General features: G+C 41.6%; 1 protein-coding gene across 1 annotated transcript in view; it reads right to left on the reverse strand.

The window, feature by feature from the left end:
* The window catches only part of UBR3 (ubiquitin protein ligase E3 component n-recognin 3), a 390,465-nt gene that overhangs the window by 75,551 nt on the left and 293,094 nt on the right, over nt 1-21,820 (reverse strand). The window contains exons 30-32 of the mRNA XM_082260312.1: nt 16,729-16,814; nt 3,890-3,995; nt 185-285 (exon numbers count right to left, since the gene is read on the reverse strand). Of these exons, the coding sequence (XP_082116438.1) occupies nt 185-285; nt 3,890-3,995; nt 16,729-16,814 (293 nt within the window). The remainder of the gene's footprint in view (nt 1-184; nt 286-3,889; nt 3,996-16,728; nt 16,815-21,820) is intronic.

Genomic DNA, 21,820 nt, shown 5'->3' on the forward strand with positions numbered 1-21,820 from the left:
CGACAGGGGACACTGATAAGCCAGTCAAACCACAAGTGAATTTCCAGCCCAATGTCACTTTATACTGATAAGGAACAATCATTATTTCTGCAGACAAATCAGACACAACGGAACTTGCACTGATCAGACATTTTGTCCTTCTTACCCTGTCCAAACACAATACCAGAGAGCTGAATTTACATACCTTTGCGCAGTGGTTGGGGCATTGTTAAAACCTGAATAAGCAGCATTGAGGTCACATCTCGGAAAAGCAATGGAACTTCTGCCCTCTCATCTTCACTTGTCCTGAGGAAATTAAAAAAACAGTAGAGATCATGAAACCACACAACAGAACCTTTTTATTATGTATTATGGTGGTGGTGGACTGTGATTGGTTTAAAAGGGGCCAAAACAGCAACTGGTGGTAATGGCTAATTTAATCAATTGCTACTGTGCTCTTTTACCTGATGCCAGCAAATTTAATTTTGTATAATACAAAAGGGTAATTGCTTTGAATGTCTAGAAAATAAAGCCTGAGTAGAGCAAGAGCATTTTAATATAGACTTCTTAGTTGTGTAATTTGCTGGGGTTCAATGCCTATGTTTACAAGCATATGAGCTTGAAATGTGTTAAATTGAATTTAGGGTAAGCAAAAAAAAAAGTCTCGAAAATCAACAAATATTTTGGCCAGCTTTTCTATATACAGCTGACTGCTTTCACAGTTCTACACATAAATAGGCATTGAAAACAAAAGATGTGTACCCAAATTAAGTTCTAAATAAGAAATTGGCAAATAGACTAAACAAAGAGTGTTAATTGAAATATCACACACAGTACTCCAGAGAGCACGATTCCGAGCAATGCCAACTGGGTCACAAACTGCCATCACAGTAGTAAGCGCAATGCTTTCAGACAAAAACAGCCCCTTGGAGAGTAACAAATTCATGAGCAAGTCGTTTAAAGCTCTCAAGACTGCAAACTGCAAACTGATTACATACAGTATCTAAGAATACAGGAACGTATATGGAATTATATATTTAGAAGGAAAATACCTAGAACCTCTTTTTCCTATGATAAAGATAGATAAAGCGAGCTGACTTCCCACAGTCAGAATACATCAGCAACGCCAGCTACAGCGGACAGTAAATTTTTCAATGGGCTGGTTGTACATAAGTCAAATGGTAGATCGACATTTGTACAACCAGCCTGCCCATGCCTGGATGGAAATTCAGCTGGTCCCAAAAGAGTATTTATCTTCCAGTATTCAGATCCCACTAAATCCTCTAGACCTAAGATCAGAAGAGAGGATCTAAAACACAATATCTTTATTTTAAGGTATACAGCATTGTCATGATTGGCTCACTTGACACTGTCTAATTTAGGAAATTGGCTGCTTAGCATGTAACAAGGAAGATCTCAAAACTCTCTGGATGTGAAGATCTTTCAGCCTCCAGATGCCCAGTAGAGGTCAAATTGGAAGACTGAACAAGGGAAATTCCTACTAACTCAATAACTATTTGTCCTGAAGAACCAGTCTCAAGGGATAAGCAAAAGGATACATTCTCTAGGGGAGTCCTTAAAGGAAGGGGATAGGACATTCCCCTCCCTAGTCAGAGTCTGACAAATAGCGCCCATGAGTTTATAGGTCTTAAATGACCAATTGGATGTCTTGGTCTAAATCCGGATTTGAAGTGAGAGGCAGAAACCGAAAAGGACTGAGACTGCACGAGAAAAGGAACAATGCTAAAAGGGAATTCCTCCAAACAACCACAAAAGCCTCAAAGGGGTGTACAGAGGAAAAAATTGCGAAAACACTAGGAAGGAGTTACAAGTTCACAAGAGTGGACATACTGTATTAGCAAAGATTTGATTCCAGTACTTCCGCTCCAAGATGGCCCAACAACATTAGAACTAGATAGTTGTTAGAATCATATCTAGACAAGGATTGCAGACGATAGGATCCTTCATTATCAAAAACTGCAAAATAAAAACACGGGATCAGAACAGTTCATGAAAGGTCTCGAGTGTTTAACGAAGGGGATGCCAGAAAACAACACTAGAGTGGACATGAGAGTTAGTACTGTGAGCAGGGTCCAGAAATGCTATAGGACACTAAAGAGCCAGGGCCTTACTATGGAATGGAATAGTAGGGACAGATATTTAGTCAATTTGTGGGTCAAGAAGTTCTTCAGAAGAGGGATAGGGCTGAGGCTCAAACACCAAATGGGGTGCAGCCATCCCTGACAGGAAGGGACTATTCTGCAGTAAAGAGTGGGAGATTGAGAGCGATACCATTACCCAGGACAAGCTCCCACCAGAGTAGAAATTCCAAAGTGCAAGGAATACCAGTGAGGAGACACAGCTGAAGTAGGTGCATGACTGACAGGTCTAGATTGTAAGCTACAGTGGGAAACATGAGCATTCAAACTGCAAGGTGGGAAAAAATTGAGTTTTGTCTTTCTGTAAAGACAAGGCTTCATATCTTCATTTGACAGATGGGTTATGCTGCTCTTCCTAGGAGTAGGACACTAGGTGGAAAAGGGCAAATAAAGCTTAACTACGCCTAAAGAGCAGTCCCAGGTGGTATACTCCCACTTCCTGCTCTAAGATCGAAGTTTTGTAACAAGCAGTGTCAGAAGAATACATAACCCAACTCCACGGAGGGGTGGGTGCTGTGTTAGTCAATGAACATCAGAGAAACGTATTTACGGTAAGACAAAAATCCAGTTTTTGCTTTGTTCATTGACGGACATAGCTTCATATCTTCATTTGACAGATTGGACACAGCAGTAAACAAATTCCCAACAAGGGCTAAACAAGGGCCAATCAGGTAAAGTCAGGAGTTCAACCAAGAACAATTGAAGCTCACTTACCAGAAAAAAAACACCCTCAAAAGACAGAAGTCTCTGCCACAAGGCCTGCAAAACTTTGCGGCTAAAGGTAGCATCTGAAGTTGCAAAGATATCCACCTTGTAAAACTTGGTGAACGTGTGTACAGACGCCTAGGTGGCCGCTTTGCAAACCTGAACCACTGACGCCTGATGACGGAAGACCCAGGAGGCACGAAGCCCCCTCAAGGAATGCGCCTTAACAGGGAAAGGAGGAACCTGACCCTTAATTGAATAAGCCTGCACCACCTTTTGCTTCATCCATCTGGAAATGGTCGCAGCAGATGCAGCCTGGCCCTTACGGGACCATCCATAAGAATAAAAAAGGAATCCGATTTCCGAATAGGCTCAATCGCCATCAAATACACCCTGATGGCCCGGACCACATCCAAAGACTGCAAACCAACCTCTTTTGGGTGCTTTGGCTAAGGACATAATGAAGGCAACCACTTTGTCCCTGTGAACCACCAGGTAAGGAGACCTACAGGACAACGTAGCCAGCTCAGAGACCCTGCGTGCATAAGTGACAGCCACAAAGAAAGCCACTTTCTGTGACAAGGTAAGTAGAGGAATTTCACAAATGTTATCAAAGGGCGGCCTTTGAAGAACCAACAGTACCAGATTAAGATCCCAGGGAGGAACTAGGGAATGCATCAGGGGGGCCAAATGGCGAACTCCCTACATGAACTTGTGAACCAAGGAATCTGTTGCCAACGGTCTTTGGAAGAAAATTGACAAAGCTGAAATCTGGCCCTTAATGGTGCCCAGAGCCAAACGCTGATCTACACCTTATATTCGGGTCAGCTTATACTCAAGTATATACGGTAATTCACTTTGTGTGTTTACCTTAACCAGGGCCATATTTAGGAACTAAAAATTAAGAACACAATTTGCAGTGCCTGGTGTAGTCTGCCAGAGTGGGGAGATGTAAAGCACAATGTTTATTTTAAACTTGTTTAATAGATTTTCTTTGAAAATTTTAATAATTTAAAACAAAAAAAAAAAAAAAAGAAAAAACTTACTGTGAATCTTTTTTATACACCAGCTGAGTTAACTTTCTCCAGGGATTGTATTCCGAGTCAATGCTGTAAAGCCTCATGTGCATGGCTAGAACATGGAAAAGTTGACCTAAAAAAAAATAAAGTAATGAAAGGAACTTGTCAATCCGATATCTGCTCAAAATAGTTTTACAATGAAGATATTTATGCCTCGTACACACGTTCAGATAATCGTACGAAAATAATCGCTTTCAACTTGATCGCACTATAATCTGATCGTTAGTACACAGCTTTCGACAGCCGATCGCGACAGCTTGTCCAACAAAATTCGAAGGGACAAACAGGAAAATGTCTGTCGTACGATAGCCTAGCGAACGACAATCGTTTAATCAGTACAGTATGCGCCCACTAAAATCGATCAACAAAGACCACGTATGATCAGAAACACTAAAATAGCACAGAAAAAAGCCTGGCTGCCATTGTTTTTGTTTTGCACCATCTGATACGTAGCAACCAGGAAGCTTTTCCAGAATTGTACGAAAAAAAATCCTACGTTTATATGCATTGTTGAATTCGATATTCGTATCATGCAACAAAATGCGAACGATAAGTCATCCGATTATCTGAACGTGTGTACAAGGCATTACAGAGTGGCAGATTGGGTAAATAAAACAAAAAGACTAGAACAGATGTGCCACAAAGATAGAGAAACCAAGGGATAGGGCTTTACAACTCTCTGGGACTCAGTCAGGAAATATCTGCCTATCCCTAACATTAGAATGAAAGAAAATGCCTGGCTTATCAGCAGGTAGATACAATTGTTACTCTGAATTCTCCAATATTTTCTAGTGGAGTGTTTGTTCACTAAAGGTTAAAGAAGCCTGGTACTAAATACTGAACACAGAAAATGGATTCACTTCCCTTTACTTCTACTTAACCATTGATTACTTCTACTTAACCATTGATATTATCTACTTTTCCCAGGAGTAAAATTCTGGACAAAACAAAATGGGACCCATATTCTTAAACCCATTATTAAAAGAACAAAGGTTTTTAACAATTTTTAATTATATTGCGTATTGATTATATATTATATTCAATAAAAAAAAAAAATAAAGTGTATATATCAGATCTCAATGGGGAAAAATATGCTGGATATCTATACCGATATGGATTGGTTAATGGGTTGGGAATGAAAGGATGCCACATCGTTTGATGGAAATGAAAATTATCAACCTACATAGGGAGCTGAATTCAAAGACAACCCTGAAAATCAAAGTAAAATAATGATGCCTCAGGCTAGTCCATTTTGCGGACATTTTATTGCAGCAACTCAAAAAGGTACTAGTCGTTTGTATGGCCCCCACGTGCTTGTAATCATGCCTGACAATGTTGGGGCATGCTCCTGAGGTATTTCCTCTCAGATGTGGATCAGGGCATCACTGAGCTCCTGAACAGACTGAGGTGCAACCTGACGGCATCAGATGGACCAAAACAATGTCCTAAAGGTGTTCTATTGGATTTAGGTCTGGCAAGCGTTGGAGCCATGCAATGGTAAATAAAAAAACCTTCATCCTCCAGGAACTGGCTGCATACTCTCACATGAGGCCGGGCATTGTCGTGTACCAAGAAGAACCAAGGACCCTCTGCACCAGTGTAGGGTCTGACAGTGGGTACAAGGATTTCACCCAATACCTAATGGCAATCAGGGTGCCACTGTCTAGCCTGTAAAGGTTTGTGCGTCCCTCCATGGATATGACTCTCCAGACCATCACTGACCCACCACCAAACTGGTCATGCTCAACGATTTTACAGGCAGCATAACGTTCTCTACAGCTTCTACAGACCATTTCATGTCTGCCACATGTGCTCAGAGTGAACCTGCTCTCCCCTGCCCTGTGAAAAGCACAGAGCGCCAGTGGTAGACCTGCCAATTCTGGTGTTCAATGGCAGATGCCAATCGAGCTCCACTGTGCTGGGCAGTGAGCACAGGGCCCACTAGAGGATGTCAGGCCCTCAGGCCACCCTCATGAAGTCGGTTTCTGATTGTTTGGTCAGAGATAGTCACATCAGTGGCCTGCTGGAGGTAATTTTGTAGGGCTCTGGCAGTGCTCATCCTGTTCCTCCTTGCACAAAGGAGCAGATACCGGTCCTGCTGAAGGGTTAAGGACCTTCTACGGCCCTGTCCAGCTCTCCTAGAGTAACTGCCTGTCTCCTAGAATCTCCTCCATGCTCTTGAAACTGTGCTAGGAGACACAGCAAACCTTCTGGCAATGGCACATATTGATGTGCCATCCTGGAGGAGTTGGTCTGCCTGTGCAACCTCTATAGGGTCCAGGTATCGCCTTATGCTACCAGTAGTGACACTGACCCCAGCCAAATGCAAAACTAGTTTAGAACAGTTAGAAAAATATTTTTGCAAAACGGACTAGCCTGCTGCATTATTTTTTCACTTTGATTTTTAGGGGTGTCTTTGAATTCAGCCCTCTGTAGGTTGATAATTTTCATCTCCATCAAACGATGTGGCATCCTTTCATTCCTAACACATGTCATATCAGTATAGATATCCAGCACAATATTTTTCTCCATTGAGATCTGATGAGATTTTAATGTGTTCCTTTTTGAGAAGTATAACATTTTCCTCCAATGTTCTTATAATAAATAGAATATGAACTAATACTTCTCAATGTGCAATATTTTCTACTTGCAGCTAGTGGATGGCAATCTCCAAACAGAATATATGCTTTTTACAGGTTCAAACGCTGCTACTGTGCAATACATATAAATATCAGCAGGAATCAGATTAAACTTTGTTAAATAGCTCGAAGGGGGCATACTTAATTTAACTAGTCATTTATAGAGTCTGCCAGCAAGCATTCAAGCAGTGCCTGACTTTAATAGTCTGCAGCCTGAGTGTTGAAGATGCATCTTGCATTAAAAATGCTTATTAGTAAAATAAAGATTTCTATACATAGAATTTTAAACAATTCTATTAAACAATGTATAACTTAGTATTTTTGAAAATGTAAAGGAAAAATAATTACCAAAAACCAGAAGACGTTTTAATATGCGATTCTGCTACTTTAAAGTCATGACGGAAACATACCTGTGTGGGTTATATTACTAATGAACCGAATTCACTGTTTAAAATTTAATGTAGTGCAGTCACTCATCTAATTGGATATCTGATGGCATGGATTAAACAATTAACACACTCATTTCCCAGTTAACTAAACCTGCAGTTATTGATAATTGTAGTCGTACAAGAAAGAATTACAGAAGTAAAGATTTAAGCTACGTGAATAGCAGTAAAAAACTGCAAATCACATGAAAATGTTTAATATATCAATATATACAAACAATAGATCATTTTCTTATTGCTTAAAAAAGGGAACTATAATGGTTTCAAATCCCCAAATTTTTTTTTTTACATTCTTTTCAAAATGTACAACAGTTTCTCCGCATCTTCCTATGGTTGTCCCTCTCTTCTTCTCCCACTGGTTGTCCGTTTGTAATGCAACTCCTGCGCTCCTGGCTGCATTCAACAGAGTGAACCGAGTTATACACTGCACATCCTCAGTGTAAACTATTCATTTTTTGGCAGAAGAGACATGCAATGTAATTAGGTTATACTTGCATAGACTGGTTTCCCAGCTGCAAAATAACTTTGGCCTCATACACATAGGATATTTTAAATGCCGCTTTTAGAGGGGTTTTGCAAGGGGGGTTTTCTGCCTCTAAATGCCCCTCAATGTTAGCCTCTGTGTTTATGCACACAAAGGCATTTACAGGTATTTAGAGGCAGAAATGTAAAAACACAGGACTAGAGCATTGAGAGAAGCATTCCAGCGTCAAAAATGCTTGAAGTGTCTAGGTGTGTCAAGCGTTTTTTTGATATTGGAATGCCCCGCTCCTGAATTCTCTGGCCCTGGGTTTTCATTTTATGCCTTTAAACGCCTAATTTATGTCTATTCTGGCCTATGGAATGAACACTCAAGCACTTGATGCGCCCAAGTGGCTAGTAGTGACTGCATGCAAAGGATTGTGGGATATGGTACCGGGTATGGTACCTGTTGGAACCACAATCGAGTAGGTACTGTTTTTGAGAGCCGTACCGTTCGGTTCCATGCAGTGAAAAAGCGCCGCCGTACCGTACCGAAACTACACCGTACCATGCGGTACCAGCAGCGGAAAAGCACAAAAGCGAGCCGAACCGTTCGGTTCCATGCAGTGGAAAAGCGCCATTGGTGAACTCCAACCCACCAGAGCCTAGTAAGGCAAGTAACTATGGGATGTGGCCTTTCTGCTTGCAAAAGGGCTGTAACAGCTACAGACTGCTACATAGGAGGACTAACAAAACATGGATTTCTTCACTCTTCTGGAAAGTTCTTTTAGAAGGTGCAGAGGTATAATATTCAATTAATATACTATGATAAAAACACTTTAAGATAAAAAAATACAACAGCCCCAGTCACCAAAAAAAGTAAATTAAAAGGGAACCTAGTAACCTACACCAAACACAATTATGAACAGCCTGAACAAATCAAAGCATCACTGGGAGGGAGAGCAGTTAAATTTAGTAGGCAGAAACAGCTTGTTCACCTTGTCACATTGTTTCAAAAGCTGACATAGGCAGGTCCATCAATCACTTCTCATTTACATTTCCCCAGTGGTTCTGTCCTCATAGCTCAATCTACTAAAACAGTACTTGACCTATTTGTTCCAACCGTTTTTCCCTGATGCTTTTTGCTGTAAAAGCTCACCTGGGACACTGCATTCTATTTAATGCAATATCTAATCGACAAAGTTAACACTTCTTACAAGACTATTATGGAGTGCTGTGCTTAATCACAGTAAAGACACCTCATTACTACCACAGTGAAACATACAGAAGAAGAGTGCCTCGATCACAGGCTCTTAATTGACTGAACAGAGTCTCAGCGGCAAAACCATGTGTTTTTTCTTCAAGGATGTCCTTGACTTTAGAGGTTAATACCACATAAATTTAGTCAACAATCAGAATACCGTAGAAAGAAATTTCTTTCAAATGTAAAAAAAAAGGTGTTACAATGTAAAAGTGGAAGCTTTAGGTTGATTGCCAATCAAGCTTTGCAGATCTTGAGTGTTTTTCATGCATGCTACAGTGAAGCTTCTCATTTACAGGCAGCATATAGGTTTATAGTGTTCAGATTAATTTACTAATCCACTGACCAACTAATCGATTATAAATAGTTCATAACCATTTTTATAATCGATTATTTTGATTAGTTTCAGATTTTTTGTGCACCAGTTTTAGTAAATCCCTACCACCCTGTCTTAGGCAAAGGTTATCTGCTTGCTGGCAATCAAGGGATCCACAGGGCCCTCCAGCATTGATCTCCACCAGCCACACATGATCTGAGGTGCACTCCTCTCAGCCCAAAGGCTGCCTTTTTCAAAAGAACCTGTTCCCAGTATCAGTAAATATGAACTTCATCTTCCATCCAATAATATTTTTGATTTTCCTCACCTCTTGCCTAAGGCCCCTTGCACACGGCGCTCTGTTTGTCTGCTTTTCATCCATCCGTTGACAGATGAAAAATGGACAGCAATGCATTTCTATGGGCAAACAGATGATCACCTGTTTACACCTGCATCCATTCAGGTCCATTCATTTGAACAGGAAAAAAGTCTCCGTCCTGTTCTGTTTAAACTGACCTGAATAGAGGTAAACTGATGTAAATGAACAACATCCGTTTTTGCAGTGGTTGTTGCAGGGCACCCCGGAAAAGGAGGATTGGGGCTGCTCTGTGCAAAACAATTGCACAGAGCTGTAAAGTATAATGTTTGGTATTTTTAAGAAAAATTCCAACATTTACAATCACTTTAAGGATTTTATGCAGGGAAGATCAGCATCTGAACCTAAGGAAGCTGAAGGCTAATAGACTGGCATTACAAATACATTTAAAGTAAAAGTTTACCATATATATATATATATATTTTTTTTTTTTTTTGAAAGGTGTTGATTTTTAAATTGTGTAGTAAAACACATAACGTACAACAACCAAGGCATGAAGCAATGACAAGGCAATGACAGAGCAGATATAAGAAAACAAAACAACACTGCACCAAATCTCGGTGGTAAGTCAACTGTGGCCATCAGGGGGAGGGAGGGAGGGAAGGGCCCCTCAAGAATGGGGCCCATCCCGGAACCCGAACAGGGCAGTCCATAGGACAAAGTCTATCAAGACTTCAACGAGGTTCCGAAAGGCAAAAAAGACAACCAGCCAATCATTCACACACGACATGCACACATTCACACACAGCACACACCATCCTCCACCATCCATATTCCCAGCCTATGGGGGCAAGTGACACATCAAGGCACTTAACCCATAACAGCAGTGGCATAGGGAAAAAAAAAAAAATATATATATATAGCAGAGACCCTAGGGAAAAAAAATAGCAGTTGTTGCAACTTTTTATGTCACATGGTATTTGCACAAAAATCTTTCAAACACAATTTATTCTGGGAAAAAAACACTTATTTTAATTAAAAAAAGAAAAACAATATTTACCCCAATTGTTTGTATAATGTGACAGATGAGGTTATGCCGAGTACATAGATACCCAACATGTCATGTTTTAAAAATGTGCACACTCGTTGAATGGCGTCAAACTTCGGTACTTCAAAATCTCCCTACGCTATGCTTTAAAAATGTTTACAGGTTAACAGTTTAGAGTTATAGAGGAGTTCTAGTGCTAGAAATATTGCTCTTACTCTAATGTTCGTGGCGATACCTCATGTGTGGTTTGAATGTCATTTACATATGCGTTCACTTCTGCTTGCGAGCACATGAGGACGGGGGGCACTTTTAATTATTTTTGTTTTATTTTATTTTTACACTGTCCCTTTAATTTTTTATTTTTGATCACTTTTATTCCTATTACAAGGAATGTAAACATCTCTCGTAATAGAAATAGGGCATTACAGGTCCTCTTTATGGAGAGAACCGGCGGTCTATAAGTCCCCCGATCTCGTCTTTAGGAGTTAAAAAAAAAATGATGTCAGGATTTTCAACAAAACCACCCCCACCCCCCGAAAAATCAATCAAATAAAAAACAGGAGTGTTTTTTTATGCCGGCGCCGGAATTGATGTCATGATCTAAAAATGGATTGAACAGTTAAGACCAGGATCTAAAAATATATTGAACAGTTGAGACCAGGATCTAAAAAAAGATCAATGATCTAAAAATAGATCGAACAGTTGAGACCAGGATCTAACAATAGATCAAACAGTTGAGACCAGGATTTAAAAATAGATCGAACTGTTGAGACCAGGATCTAACAATAGATCAAACAGTTGAGACCAGGATCTAAAAATAGATCGAACTGTTGAGACCAGGATCTAAAAATAGATCGAACAGTTGAGACCAGGATCTAAAAATAGATCCATGATCTAAAAATAGATCGAACAGTTGAGACCAGGATCTAAAAATAGATCCATGATCTAAATATAGATCGAACAGTTGAGACCAGGATCTAAAAATAGATCAATGATCTAAATATAGATCGAACAGTTGAGACCAGGATCTAAAAATAGATCAATGATCTAAATATAGATCGAACAGTTGAGACCAGGATCTAAAAATAGATCAATGATCTAAATATAGATCAATGATCTAAATATAGATCGAACAGTTGAGACCAGGATCTAAAAATAGATCGAACAGTTGAGACCAGGATCTAAAAATAGATCCGTGATCTAAAAATAGATCGAACAGTTGTGACCAGGATCTAAAAATAGATCAATGATCTAAAATTAGAACGAACAGTTGTGACCAGGATCTAAAAATAGATCCATGATCTAAAAATAGATCAACAGTTGTGACCAGGATCTAAAAATAGATCAATGATCTAAAAATAGAACGAACAGTTGTGACCAGGATCTAAAAATAGATCCAGGATCTAAAAATAGATCAAACAGTTGAGATCAGGATCTAAAAATAGATCCATGATCTAAAAATAGACCGAACTGTTGAGAGCAGGATCTAAAAATAGATCAATGATCTAAAAATAGATCGAACAGTTTAGACCAGGATCTAAAAATAGATCCATGATCTAAACATAGATCAAACAGCTGAGACCAAGATCTATTAATAGATCCATGATCTAAAAATAGATCAAACAGTTGAGACCAGGATCTAAAAATAGATCGAACAGTTGAGACCAGAATCTAAAAATAGATCAATGATCTAAAAAGAGATTGAACAGTTGAGACCAGAATCTTAAAGTAGATCGAACAGTCAAGACGCTTGCTGGATTTGCAGTTTGGAAGCTGAAGAGTGGGAAATTTGAGTGGAGTGATGGACAGTTGCTTTTGACTGATGGCGGCTGTTTGCATTTTTAGGGGCTCTTTTCTTGCAGTTTTTTTTGTTGGGGTTCTTTTTTCTGTCACTTTTTAAATAGCCTTTTTTTTTTCCTCTTTCTTGCCTTCCTTCAGACTACTAATTAAGGGGAATGGTCAATTGGTCATAGGTGCTTCAGGTTCTATCAAAATTTCTGCAGGACTCCTTTCTGTGCTTGCTCTTTCGTGAGCTTGTCACCTTTTTGCTTGCTGGATCTTTGACGTAGTGGACCTTGACTAAGTGGTGAGTTAAAAACCAGAGTTTAAAACAGATTATAACACGAGTCTTCTGACCAGTAAGTATATCTGACATTTTCTATTAGTTGTATTATTGTTGTAACCGGGAAAATGTGTGCTAGCAAGATTGAAGGTTTTGTGCAGTGCACAGTGTGCCGCATGCATACATTAACGGAGTAACAGCTCCAGGATGGATACCGCTGCGACAGATGTGAGTGGGCTGCCCTTCTGGAACCTCACATTAGAGATCTGGAGGAGCAAATTGCAACACTGGGAAGAACTGTCAACCTCTGGGCAGAACTGGGGTCCTCTGCTCGCTGAGCAGGTGGCTAGTGAGGTTATTGGGAGGATGGAGAGGCTGGTTTTCTGTGTAGAGTCCAGTGCAGTTTCCATTCAGCGGCTCAGGCACGCTTTAGGTACGAATTTGACATCTTAGTTGCACCTGTAAAATGCACAGGACCCTTATTTAATTTGCACTGTCAACGGCCTGCATATATGTGAACTGGCTCCATTCAAAGCCTGTCTGGTTCATGTTATGCGAATCAGATGCGGTTCTAAACGCATTCGATAGGCATATATGTGAACCGAGCCTAAAGGACAGCCAACTCCTCCCTTACTGCACCCAACCCCATCAGACACCCATGTGGGACTAACCATTCGTCTCCAATAAATGAGGTCCAGCTGCCCACAGTAAAGATTCTGGCGCAGGGTGTCCTTTTTATTAAAAGTCGGCAGCTACAGTATTTGTTTTAAATTTTTTTTCAAACCGGGTGAAAAAACGCCTTGTTCACAAACATGAGTCGCTAGCTCCTTACAACATCCGTCTCGATCCTCTACAGCACGTGTCAAACACAAGGCCCGTGGGCAAAATCCAGCCTTCCAGGCCCATTCATGTGGCCCTCGCAGCTGCAGGAGAGCTCCAGCCCTCCTCTGATCCTCCTCCAGATCCTGCACTTTCTGCCCAGAAACGCCCCCAGATTCTTCCCAGCAGCAGCACAAATTAATGGGGTTACACTGTATTGACAGGGAGGGGGGCTTCCTGACATCTGATGTAAGGAGGGGTGGAGTGCTCTGGACATCTAGTCTTACAGATACAACCAGCCCTTTGCGAGAAGTCATAATGCGGATACGACCTGAGATGAAATTGAGTTTGACACCCCTGCTCGACAGTCTGGCTTCCGTCCACAACATTCCACTGAAACTGCTAAAACCATTGGCCAGTACTCCATACTCATCATCTTGGACCTTTCTGCTGCCTTCGACACAGTTGACCAACCGCTCCTCCTCAACAAATTTCACTCCCTTGGCCTCCATGATTCTGCTCTTTCATGGTTCTCCGCCAACCTCCATCTCAGCGCACTTTCAGTGATACCATCTCCTCCACTCCTCTTGCTCTTTCTTTTGGAGTACTCAAAGGCTCTGTCCTTGGGCCCTCCTACTCTCGTTCTATATCTCTTCGCTGGGCCAGTTGATAACCTCCCATGGCTTCCAATACCACTTGTATGCTAATGACACCCAGATCTATCTCTTCACTCAACTTACCCCCTCAATCTCCTCACGTATCACAAACTTAGAGAGCGACATATTAGTATGGATGTCACACCACTTCCTCAAATTAATTTTCCTAAAACTGAGCTTGTAATATTTCCTCCTGCCCGATCCCCTCCCCATGACTATCATCAATATCAATGGCACAACCATTGGTCCCTCCACACGTGCCAGGGTGCTGGGTGTAATCCTAGACTCTGGACTCTCCTTCAGCCCCCACATCTAATCACTTGCTACATCTTGCCGCTTTAACCTCTGCAACATTTCCAGAATTCGCCCCTTCCTAACGACACCACAAAACAACTTAATCACTCCTTGGTTATTTCCCACCTTGACTACAGCAACATTCTCCTCGCTGGCCTACCCTTACACAGGCTATCCCCCCTTTAGTCTAGTATAAAATTCAAAATACTAACCACAACATACAAGGTCATCCATAGCATCGCCCCCAGCTACATCACTAACCTCCTCTGCAGATATCGCCCAAATTGTCCTCTCCGCTCCTCCCAGGACCTCCTGCGCTCTAGCTCCCTTGTTACCTCCTCCCATGCTTGCCTCCAGGATTTCTCCAGAGCCTCTCTCATTCTCTGGAACTCCCTGCCCCAGTATGTCCGGTCAGTCCCTACCCTGTCTTCCTTTAGGCGATCCCTGAAAACTCACTTCTTCAAGGATGCCTTCCCCACCTCCACCTACAAACTGCACCTGGGCCACCTCTATCTAGATCACCCCACTGCAGCTATTACCTTTTGTACCATCTCCCCCTCCCTTTAGATTGTAAGCTCAAAGAACAGGGCCCTCCTGTCCTTTCTGTATTGTACTTGTACTGTCCCCCCTCTACATTGTAAACCGCTGTTCAAACTGTTGGCGTTCTATAAATCTTGTATAAGATATAGATATATATATATATATATATATATATATATATATATATATACACATACATACATACACACACACACACAAAAAAAGAAATATATATATATATATATATTTATATCTATATACAGTACAGACCAAAAGTTTGGACACAGCTTCTCATTCAAAGAGTTTTCTTTATTTTTATGACTATGAAAATTGTAGAGTCACACTTCAAGAGGTAGTCACCTGAAATGGTTTTCACTTCACAGGTGTGCCCTGTCAGGTTTAATAAAAGTGTGATTTCTTGCCTTATAAATGGGGTTGGGACCATCAGTTGTGTTGTGCCGAAGTCAGGTGGATACACAGCTGATAGTCCTACTGAATAGACTGTTAGAATTTGTATTATGGCAAGAAAAAACAGCTAAGTACAGGAAAACGAGTGGCCAGAAGGTCAGTCAGTCCGAAAAATTGGGAAAACTTTGAAAGTGTCCCCAAGTGCATTTACAAAAACCATCAAGCGCTATAAAGAAACTGGCTCACATGCGGACCTCCCCAGGAAAGGAAGACCAAGAGACACCTCTGCTGCAGAGGATAAGTTCATCCGAGTCACCAGCCTCAGAAATCGCAGGTTAACAGCAGCTCAGATTAGAGACCAGGTCAATGGCACACGGAGTTCTAGCAGCAGACACATCTCTAGAACAACTATTAAGAGGAGACTGTGTGAATCAGGCCTTCATGGTAGAATATCTGCTAGGAAACCACTGCTAAAGAAAGGCAACAAGCAGAAAAGACTTGTTTGGGCTAAAGAACACAAGGAATGGACATTAGACCGGTGGAAATCTGTGCTTTGGTCCAAATTTGAGATCTTTGGTTCCAATTACCGTGTCTTTGTGCGACGCAGAAAAGGTGAACGGATGGACACTAAATGCCTGGTTCCCACCGTGAAGCATGGAGGAGGAGGTGTGATGGTGCTTTGCTGGTGACACTGTTGGGGATTTATTCAAAATTGAAGGCATACTGAACCAGCATGGCTACCATAGCATCTTGCAGCGGCATGCTATTCCATCCGGTTTGCGTTTAGTTGGACCATCATTTATTTTTCAACAGGACAATGACCCCCAAACACCTCCAGGCTGTGTAAGGGCTATTTTACCAAGAAGGAGAGTGATGGGGTGCTGCGCCAGATGACCTGGCCTCCACAGTCACCGGACCTGAACCCAATCAATGTGGTTTGGGGTGTGCTGGACCGCAGAGTGAAGGCAAAAGGGCCAACAAGTGCTAAGCATCTCTGGGAACTCCTTCAAGACTGTTGGAAGACCATTTTAGGTGACTTCCTCTTGAAGTGTGACTCTGCAATTTTCATAGTCATGAAAATAAAGAAAACTCTTTGAATGAGAAGGTGTGTCCAAACTTTTGGTCTGTACTGTATACATACACACAAAATATATATTATATATATATATATATATATATATATATATATATATATATATATATATATACACACATACACACCTATACACACCTATACACACACATACATACTTTACAATCACTTTAAGTTGGGCATCGGGATCAAACAAACATATGCACAGCCTTGATGAAAAGGACTGAAAAATTATATCTGCTTGACTATGTTTACATGTTAAAAAGTATGCCCAGCCAAAACATTTTTTTTCTAGTTTTGGGGAGCATTAGAGCACCTATTTGATTTTGATTTCTATCTGTGGCTCCATTAGAGAAATGTCCTCTTAATTACGGACAAAGTGACAACAGTTTCATTAAACTAAAATAAAAGTTGAGTAAACATGTTTTGCTTAAATTTAAACTTACTCAGGCAAGATCTTTTCCCTCCAGCACTAGCTCCTCCAGAGCATAGATTGTCTCCACGGTGGACAAGTTCCAATTCTAGATTTGTTCTATTGATACAAGAGAAACCGCTGTTAATAACAAGGTATTTCTATGATCAGCAAAATCACTGTCAAGGGTTCTCAACTTCAGTCATAACAAGTTAACTCTCTAAAAGAAACATACACCAAATCTGACTTGGAAAACTACAATCAGCATATTGTTAATGCAACCCAGGAAATTGCAGCTAATAGGGCAGGAAGTTTATTCATATCATCTGATCTAGATATCCAATAAATGACCCACTGAAAGCAGTACATGCCACTTCCAGTGAACAACTGTAAAGTTAATCCCTCACCACACTTGGCTGAAAAGTAGAAAATCTTATTAGCAAGGCTTCTTTTGTTATGACACTACCTTGAATTCTATGGGACCTGGGACATTAACCTCTGATAACAGAAAATTGCACTAAGCACGTTAATTCGCTGAAATACCATTTAGGTAGAAGTTGTTTAATTTGTGTGTGTGTTTACCATATCTAAAGCATATTCATTCAGTGTGAATAGGGATGGTAAAACAGGCGATATGTGAAGGCATTTAAACTTTAACAATGAACTTCTCTAATTTGTTCCATTTAGGTATGTAAATATACTATTGAAAAGGTTTTGCTAAATATGATCCATAGGTGAAAAAATACCTGTTGATCCTGCCAGAAATCTGTGTTCTATACCCCTGTGGAATGCTTAACAATTACTATAGTCCCCAGAAATGAGTGGACTACAAAACACCTCCCTCCATGTTCCAGGGAAGAGGAGCGGCGGAGGTGTTCTTAAGTTCTGTAGGTCCTTCATAGAAACAGTACAGTGAGTGAGTGGAAGTGTGTTTTTCTGGAAGGATCACAAGGTCAAAATAAAGGGGGGGGGGGGCAGAAAAATAAACAAATGCATGCAACCACCACATCCAACTTGTAAGCTGCAAGAAATTTAATGTGTTCTTGGACTTTCAAACACTTTGGGCTCGATTACACTTTCACTTGGGAGGATGGTGAGAAATGGTGGTTGAGCATGACTGCCAAACTGTCACCAATCATCACCCCCCCCCCCCCCCACCACCAAGCTGCAAAGACAAATCGGACAGGGTTGTTCAAATCCCATGATGCTTTGCTTTGTAGCCTGGGCCCTTGTACCCTGTACTGCTGCTATATATGTGCCCCATCCAATTGTATTAGACTGTGCCACATCCGTTCTGCGATCACATGCAATGCACACAGTTGCGCCTTCATGGCTCAGTATTTACAGGGTTCAAATAAGCGGAAAGAAGGCGACATATCGCCTCCTCGCCGTCTTACTGACTGTAAGCAAGGCACCAATTTCCATATAAACCTTAAGGCCCACAGTTTGCAAAGGCAGAATGGCGATTAGCAACATTTGTATTTCCTCCTGCAAAAATATCCCATGTTTCAAGAACATTTCCTGTATAAAAAAAAAATTGCGAAAACGTCTGTAATAGTGACAAAATATATGGCTGAAATGTGCTCGTGATTCAGGTATACCAGCAGATACCAATGACGTCATTTAACTCTTCAAGCTTCTTAAATAAGATTTCATGAATACAAAATGAATGCAGGCAATGGTCCTGAAATCTTATGTCAGCAACAATTTCTCAGGCTCTTTAGAGATATTTTTCCATTGCTCACAGAAGACAGCCTCTATGTATTACCATCACTAAGTTTGTGCTGCTAATACCACCCATTTCCAAAGGAATGTTTTAATCCGCTCTGCTCCAAGGAAAAAAGGCAATTTAAAATTGATAATGCTCTTGCTCAGGGTTGCATCTGGTTTCTGCTGATAAGGGCATCCGCTGGGAATTTACCGCTCCTCAGGCGATTCGCACGGCTTGCAAAATGTCTACAGTTGGCGCAATGAAAACATTGGCAGAAATTAAATGCATAGGAGCAGAATGCTGTTTTTTGGTTCTGTTATAGTTCCGTTTTTATAAATGCAGAAGTCATTCTTATGATCTTTTCCAAAATGCTTACCATGGATCTGCTAGGAAAGTAAAGATCTGACTAGTCATTTGCATGAATACATAATAGAACTGTGCATTGTTTTCTAACATCACTGTTTCACTATTACTGGTTAAAATTACTGTTTATACAGTGCCTTGAAAAAGTATTCATACCCCTTGAAATTTTCCACATTTTGTCATGTTACAACAAAAAACGTAAATGTATTTTATTGTTTTTTTATGTGATAGACCAACACAAAGTGACACATAGTTGTAGAGTGGAAGCAAAAAGATAAATGTTTTTCAATTTTTTTTTTACAAAAATATCTGAAAAGTGTGTCCTGCATTTGTATTCAGCTCCCCTGAGTCAATGCTTTGCAAAACCACCTTTCACTGTAATTACAGCTGCAAGTCTTTTTGGGTATGTCGCTACCAGCTTTCCACATCTAGAGAGAGTGAAATTTTTGCCTATTCTTTGCAAAACAGCTCAAGCTCTGTCAGATTAAATGGAGAGTGTCTGTGAACAGCAATGTTTATGTCTTGCCACATATTCTCAATTGGATTTAGGTCTGGACTTTGACGGGGCCATTCTAACACATTAATATACTTTGATCTAAACCATAGGTGTCCAACCTGTGGCCCTCCAGCTGTTGCTGAACTACAAGTCCCATCATGCCTCTGCCTTTGAGAGTCATGCTTGCAACTATCAACTTTGCAATGCCTCATGGGACTTTCTTTTTAATGCCTCATGGGTCCTGTAGTTCCGCAACAGCTGGAGGGCCGCAGGTTGGACACCCATGATCTAAACCAGTGGTCCTCAACCCTGGTCCTCAGGGCCCACCAACAGGTCAGGTTTGCAAGATAACTGAAATCCATCCCAGGTGATATAATTTGCTGCTCAGTGATTGCAGTACTCTAGTCTGCATCTCCCCAAGGTAATACTTAAAATCTGGCCTGTTAGTGGGCCCTGAGGACCGGAGTTGAGGACCACTGATCTAAACCATTAAATTGTAGCTCAGGCTCTATGCTTAGGGTCATTGTTCTGCTGGAAGGTGAGCCTGTGCCCCAGTTTTAAGGCTTTTGCAGACTAACAGATTTTCTTCTAAGATTTGCCTTGTATTTGGCTCCATCCATCTTCCCATCAACTCTGACCAGCTTCCCTATCCCTGCTAAAGAAAAGTATCCCCACAACATGATGCTGCAACCACCATGTTTCACGGTGGGGGTGGTGTGTTCAGGGTGATGTGCAGTGTTAGTTTTCTGCCACAAATAGCGTTTTGCTTTTAGGCGAAAAAGTTACATTGTGATCTCATCTGACCAGGACACCTTCTGCTTGCTGTGTCCCCCACATGGCTTCTCAAACTGCAAACGGGACTTCTTATGGCTTTCTTCTTGCCACTCTTCCATAAAGGCCAGATTTGTGGAATGCACACAGGGCGTTGGAAAAAAACGAGCTGCAGAGCCACTACTAATGCCAGGAAAAAGAAGCTGTAAAAATGTGCTTTTAGTAGCTTTTTCCATTGGCGTTAATGCGGGTTTAGCCTCGTTAGCTTTTAGCAGCTTTTTTCTGCCTCTATTCAAAATCAATGGTTGCCTATGAGCCATCTATGATACGGATTTAAGCCCATTGATTTGAATGAAAGTCGCATCCAAGTCGGATCATGATGATCCGACTTGTGGTGAGTTTTGCGCTCTGAGGATCTTGAGGGGTAACTCCACGCCAAAATGGAAAAAAAAAATGGTGTAGGGGTCCCCCCCAGGTTCCATAGCAGGGCCTTTGGGGTCTGGTATGGATTTTGAGGGGAACCCCACACAAAAAAACGGCGTTGGGTCACCCCCAAAACACTTGCCAGACCCTTATTCGAGCATGCAGCCCGACAGGTCAGTAAAGGGTAGGGGACGAGCCAGCGGCCCCACCCCCTCCTGGACCGTACCAGGCCATACATTAGGAAGTGGGTGCTTTGGGGGAAGGGGGGGGGCTCTGCACCCCCCCCCCATATTGATGGGGACAAGGGCCTCTTCCCGACATCCCTGGGCAGGGATTGTGGGGGTCTGCGGGCAGGGGACTTATCAGAATCTGGACTCCCGCTGTAACAAGGGGGCACCCCAGATCCCAGCCCCCCCCCCCCATGTGAATGAGTATGGGGTACATTATACTTCTACCCATTCAACCCAAAAAAAGAGACGGCTTTGAAAAGTCCTTTATTAAAAATCTTTCTCCGATCTCCTCATTCCGGTCTTCTCCGCTGCCAACCCGGTCCTCCTCAGATGATGTCTCCCGTGATTAATGCAGCTCCGCTCTTTGCGGCTTCTTATACAGCCAATGGGTGTGGCCACCGGGTGACATCACCCAGAGACCCTGCCCCCCTGGTGTCATCACCTGACGATGCGTGACAACACCAGGGGAGGAAGACCAGAGGGAGAAGGCCAGAGAGAAGATTGGAGGAAGACTTTTAATAAAGGACTTCTCAAAACCGTCTCTTGTCATTATTTACATTACATTGCCTTTTTGGGGTGAAAGTGTAGGGGTACAATGTACCCCATACTCATTCACATGGGGGGATGGGGTCTGCAGGCAGAGGACTTATCGGAATCTGGACGTCCCCTGTAACAAGGGGGGTCCCCCAGATCCCACCCTCCATAAGAATGAGTATGGTCCAAGAGGGGATGGGGCTGCTCGCTCGTCCCCTTCCCTGACTTGCCGGGCTGCATGCTCAGATAAGGGTCTGGTATTGATTTTAAGGGGGACTCCTTGCCTTTTTTTTGCATGGGGTCCCCTTAAAATCCATACCACACCCAAAGGGCTTGGTATGAATCCTGGGGGTGACTCCCCCACCGCCTTGGATGCGAATTTCACATAAAAAAAAAAAAATGTATGACGCAGCTTAACGCTGTATAAACAACACTAAGTAATATTTAGCAGCGTCAGACATTTTTACAGCTGTAATGCTGGTCCTCAGAACCAGCTGGCCTTGGTTTTTTTTTGCAGCTTGAAAATGCCTATGCCACTTACAGCTTCAAAATGTCTGTGTGTGCATGAGGCCATAAAATAACATGGAGGGGTATTTTT

This window comes from Pelophylax lessonae, assembly GCF_965119305.1.
Source record: "Pelophylax lessonae genome assembly, chromosome: 6".
Lineage (NCBI taxonomy): Eukaryota > Metazoa > Chordata > Amphibia > Anura > Ranidae > Pelophylax > Pelophylax lessonae.